This window comes from Geospiza fortis, unplaced genomic scaffold (assembly GCF_000277835.1).
Source record: "Geospiza fortis unplaced genomic scaffold, GeoFor_1.0 scaffold2, whole genome shotgun sequence".
Classification (NCBI taxonomy): domain Eukaryota; kingdom Metazoa; phylum Chordata; class Aves; order Passeriformes; family Thraupidae; genus Geospiza; species Geospiza fortis.
Window position 1 is genome coordinate 3,432,222 of NW_005054366.1, and position 5,429 is coordinate 3,437,650.

At 58.1% G+C, this 5,429-nt stretch overlaps 1 protein-coding gene across 1 annotated transcript in view; it reads right to left on the reverse strand.

Annotated features, from left to right (window-relative positions):
* The window catches only part of CTSH (cathepsin H), a gene marked incomplete at its 5' end in the record, with an annotated part of 9,351 nt that overhangs the window by 2,807 nt on the left and 1,115 nt on the right, over positions 1-5,429 (reverse strand). The window contains 7 exons of the mRNA XM_031059671.1: positions 4-16; positions 1,093-1,218; positions 2,868-2,974; positions 3,486-3,554; positions 3,637-3,718; positions 4,737-4,792; positions 5,364-5,429. The exon at positions 5,364-5,429 is cut by the window's right edge and continues 12 nt beyond it. Of these exons, the coding sequence (XP_030915531.1) occupies positions 4-16; positions 1,093-1,218; positions 2,868-2,974; positions 3,486-3,554; positions 3,637-3,718; positions 4,737-4,792; positions 5,364-5,429 (519 nt within the window). The remainder of the gene's footprint in view (positions 1-3; positions 17-1,092; positions 1,219-2,867; positions 2,975-3,485; positions 3,555-3,636; positions 3,719-4,736; positions 4,793-5,363) is intronic.

The following is a 5,429-nucleotide window of genomic DNA, read 5'->3' on the forward strand; positions in this document are numbered from 1 at the left end:
CGCGATAAGGAAATACCTGGAAGAGACAGAAGTGGCTGTGAGAGAGCGTTCCCTCCTGTGGCAGGTGAGGGTGGGCAGGCCCTGCACAGGTGCCCAGAGCAGCTGGGCTGCCCCTGGATCCCAGGCCAGGCTGGATGGCGCTGGGAGCACCTGGGGCAGTGGGGGTGTCCCTCTCCAGGCAATGCTATCCCTTGCCCCTTACACCCTGAATGAACCCGAGTTTGCATCTCACTCCCATGAATCCCACTTGTGAAGCTGGGATCTCATTCCTGGCACAAGCTGTTCTCCCCAGCCGTGTGACCAGCAGGGAGGAGATGGGGAACCAGCAGCCCTGACAGGCTGGCTGGGCCCCGGGCACCTCCGGAACCAGCCGCCCTGACAGCCTGGCTGTGCCCGGGGCCCCTCAGGAACCAGCAGCCCTAGCAGCCTGGCTGTGCCCGGGGCCCCTCAGGAACCAGCAGCCCTAGCAGCCTGGCTGTGCCCGGGGCCCCTCAGGAACCAGCAGCCCTAGCAGCCTGGCTGTGCCCGGGGCCCCTCAGGAACCAGCAGCCCTAGCAGCCTGGCTGTGCCCGGGGCCCCTCAGGAACCAGCAGCCCTAGCAGCCTGGCTGTGCCCGGGGCCCCTCAGGAACCAGCAGCCCTAGCAGCCTGGCTGTGCCCGGGGCCCCTCAGGAACCAGCAGCCCTAGCAGCCTGGCTGTGCCCGGGGCCCCTCAGGAACCAGCAGCCCTAGCAGCCTGGCTGTGCCCGGGGCCCCTCAGGAACCAGCAGCCCTAGCAGCCTGGCTGTGCCCGGGGCCCCTCAGGAACCAGCAGCCCTAGCAGCCTGGCTGTGCCCGGGGCCCCTCAGGAACCAGCAGCCCTAGCAGCCTGGCTGTGCCCGGGGCACCTCGGCAGCTGCACTGAGCCAAGGCTCTGCTGGGCAGGGAGCCCAGGGCAGGCTTGGTGAGCTGTGCCACTGCCCAGCCTGGCACCATTGCCCGTGTCCTCCCAGCTGGCAGAGCTCATCTGCAGAGCTGAGGGTGGGTGCCCCCCCAGCACGCAGGGTGTGTGCCCAGCCCCAGGCAGAGCGTGGTGGGGCAGCAGGAGCCTTACCCCTGCATGCCCCACAGGCGGCCCCAGGAGTTCTTGACGATCCAGTAGGGAGTGCCATCCTCCTCGCCGTAGCCCACGGCCAGCACGGCGTGGTTCACCTTGTCAGGGGTGTGCTCGCAGCGGGGGCTGCAGGGAGACAACACAGGGTGCTCTGAGAAGCAGCCTGCAATTAGCCTGGGATTGCTCAAGGCAGCAGTGCTGACCACACTGCAGACAGAACTGGGGATGCTCTAAACTCCCAGCTCTGGAGAGGAGGGAGGGGAGGCATGGAAAGGAGACACTGCTCTGTTTCTCCACTCTGAAATCACCAGCCCCATCTGGAGTTAGGGGATCCATGGACTTTTGAGCTCCTGACCCACCAAGATGAGCTACAATGCAAAGGAATTTTCCCAATTGGAACCAGCAGCTTTTAGTGCCTCCCAGTGCTGTTTTGTACTGCCCTGAAATTCAAGGGCACTGCTTCATGTATTGCACAGGAAGAGTAAGCTCTTGGGTCTAAATATGTGTTTCCTCTAAATTTTCAACCTTTAAACTGCACTTGCTGAAAGCTGCTGCCTGTGGTGTGAAACAAGACAGCTCATGCTACATGCTCCCATCTCAAGAGCATCTATTTTTAAACATTTTCAAGCTGCATCACAGGAAAAGATCAATAATCCACCTCAGATTTTATTTTTTTTTGATCTGTTAACAGCTGCTCTGTGCTGAAAGCACTGGAGCATCAATTATTCCATGCACTCTGACTCCAAATCCACCTTAGACTGTAAATCCACAGGATAACTGCTGCTGGCATGTTCCTCTGACCATGTCCCTGCCCTCACAGCTCACACCTGCCCAGGGCTGGCACTGACCTGTGGCATCACTGGCTCTTGGCCCAGCAAAGCCTCTGGAATCACCACCTGCTCCTTCCCGAGAGCTCCCTGGGGCAGATCCCTCAGGCTCAGCCTCTCCCTTGCAATTCCCCTGCAGTTCTGTGTGACTCAGGGTTCATTATTCCCATTATTTTTCTATTTCTCCAAACACACACCTTCCTCCTGCTGGGTAACAGCCCCTGTGCTGCCTCACACAGCTCCCATCTTTCCAACGTGTATTTATCAGCCTTCCACGTGGCTTTTTGCCCTGGCCATGGAGCTGGCACCACACTCAAGACTTGCTTTGTGTCCCAAGCTGCTTTTTCTCTCTGCTGTTCCTCCGACCTGTCCGGGGAGCACCACGAGGCAGGGCTGAGGTGAGGTGCTGCAGAACCTGCCCTGTGGAGGGCAGTGACACCACCTGCCGAGGTGCCAGCTCAGGTGCAGGGCAGTGTGAGGGCAGCCACCCTTCTCACACAGCCCCTCTGAGCTCTGGCACTGCGGGAGCTGCCCTGGTAACATGGAAAACCCACCTTGGCTGGGGCTTACCCTAGGGAACCACACGTGTTCTACAGCTGGGCTGCCCCTGCCCCTGTGCCAGCCCAGCCACAGCCCCAGCCCCGTGGGGAGCTGCAGAGTCTCCCAAGCTGCCTGACTCGCTGACCTTCATTCCAGCACAACCTGGTCTCCAGGCCGGACAGGTTCCTAGCCTGCAGCCCTCCTCCCTGTGCTGCACTCTCATCCCCTCAGGAACCAGTACATCAAGGCTCTGCTTACTCTTTTTTTTTTTCCTATTTTCTACTTTAAAGAAGTGTGAGAATGCAGTGCAGTGTTCCTGCATGCAGCAGGATAAACAGGGATGCATGTGACTCCAGCCCTACACGTTCCCCTTGCCCTCACCTCACCAAATGAGGGTCACACACTCACTTGGAATACACTCCTTTCCTGTAGTGCATGAAGTCACTCGTCACCTCAAACGCAAAGCTCACTGGGTTGTGCTTCCCCACAGCTTCCACCATGCCATCCTCATCATACTGCAAGAGAGGATCCAGGGTCATCATCCTCATCATCTCCTGGCCTGTGCTGGGCCCAGGGCAGGCCCAGCAGCCAGGGCATGGGGGATGGATAACCCTGCTGTCCTGCAGGACAAGGAACCCAGTGCTGAGCTGTAACAGGAGAACCAGGACTCTGTGCCAGCCTGGAGGGGCACCCCAGGGAAGCAGGCAGGAACCCAGGGCCTGTGTTTTGGCTCCAGCACTTCCTTGGTGCCATCTTCCAAAGCGTGTGCAGGACAGCAGGGGTGTGCCCAGCAGCTCACTGAATCCACGAGCACACAGGGGGCAGGACAGCAGCAGTGTGCCCAGCAGCTCTCTCTCCCCAGGAGCACACAGGGGGCAGGACAGCAGGGGTGTGCCCAGCAGCTCTCTCTCCCCAGGAGCACACAGGCTGCAGCTCCAGCTGCTCAGCCCAGCACACCTTGGGCACCCCAGCAGCTCCCCTTGGCCCAGCCCTGGCAGTCTGGAATCGCAGCCCTTGGGGCCTCACCTGTGTGATATTGATCACGTCCTTGACAAAGGCAATGGCTTTCTCGGGCTGGAACTTGCAGGTGCCGTTCTGTGGGGACAGAGAGGTGTGGTGGGGGCTGTGCCAGCCCTGCTGTGCCCCCCCGGTGGCAGCCGGGGCTGTGCTGCAGTACCTTGGCCCTGTACGGGTAGCTGTCCTCCCCCATGAGCCCCTTGTTGTACAGGATGTACTCGAAGGCTTGGCTCGGCAGGCCCCTGCGAGACAACACGGCTCCGTTAGGATGCTAACAGCTAATTAGGATGGTAATGATGAACTTGGTCATGCTGCAGCCTCTGCAGAGCAAAGCCATCGACATTCCCCACTGTGCAACCCACTCCCACCAGCCAGGGAAGGGCAGTGTCTATCCCAGAGCCCCCAGAGGCACGAACTCCAGTCTGTGCCTGCAGCACCTCCCTGCCTGGGCTGCCTGGCATGGTCACACCTCATTCTCCAGCTGCCAGATCCCTGGAGAAGAGCACCAGGAGCCCTGAGGGTGTGAGGTCGGCTGGCCCACACAGCACCAGCCTCACATGCTGAATGAAAGGTGTTTTTTGGTGCCCTCTGCCCAGTCTGGCTGGGGGACATTGAGACACCCACATCTCCAGCAAGCAGCTGCTCCCTTCCCTGGCCACCTTCCAGAAGCACATCTCAGCAGGGAAGAAAAGAGAGATGATCAGGGAGTGCTGATGTGGAAACGCCTAAGGAGGAGTCACAAGAAAGATAAAAAGCACCAAGAGTGGCTTTGCTCAGCTCTGAGCGTCCCTCTAGGACTGCTTATCTCACAGAAAACAGAAGTTGTCAGAAAGCTCTACTCTCTGCCTTCTCTAGCAAGGCCAGGAGGAAGTTCCCAAAGAGGAAGTTAAAGTTTCTGTGGGTTCTTCAGGGTGCCACGAGACGCGCATGACTCGGGGCAAAACAACAGCCCGAAGTCCCATTGCTGTCCCAGAGCCCATCAGAGCCCAGCTTATGGCCACTGTGTGAAAAATACCTCAGATAAAAACCAACAAATGAGGAACAGCAGAGGTTGGGAAATGCTGGAGATTTAGTGGTCTAGGGAGGGTGAAATTAAAATAAGCAACCAAATCCAAAGTTGCTTCCCCTGACACATTGCAGCCATGGGAAGACAAAAGCCATTCCGTAATGTGGAAGGATCCTGACACTAGATCTGGAGGAAGGCTCTCCACCACGGGATGTAAGATTCTCTAATTTCTGCTCTTTCTGACCTTGACTTACCCACTGCAGCCGTGGTTGTTGAAGGCCTGGGCGCAATCAACCAACTGCTGCTCTGCCTGCAGAGAAGGGTTTTGAGTCAGTGATTGACAGATTTGAGTCAGTGATTGTCCCACACCTGTGCTCAGAGTCAGTGACTCAAAAAGCAACTGCACAGCAGGAACTGAGAGCTGGTTTATCCGTGCAGCTGGCTGTAACAACCACCACAGCACCGGTTTACCCCAGGGAGTCCCCTGGCAATGACTCCATGTCCCAGGGAGGAACACAAGGAAGACCTGGAGCAGCAGCCTGGGTGCCCTGGCTGCCAGAGGCATTCCTCCTCACGTCTGCCAGGAATCCATCCCCCCAGAAGGACTGGCTGAGATGTTTTCCAAAGGTCAGGTTTGTTTTTAACACGCCCAGCCCTCAGTTATTCTGCTAAATTGTGTAAGTGGCTACTGTCTTTCTAGTTCTTCAGGAATATAAAATCCTCCGGGAGCTGAAAAATCACCATGTCCCAATGTGCTGCCTGCAGTGAGGCTGGCTGGCAGGGCGAGGCGCAGCTTCTGTCCCCACGCCTCTCCCAGCAGCCTCCAGCCCCTCTGGCTCTATCCTGCTCCCCAAAGGGCTCTAAGCCAGAACACCTCTCACCAGAGAGAGCAGCTTTCCCGTGGCAATGGCAATAGCAGACTCCAAACAGCCCGTGGTGGAAAAGGT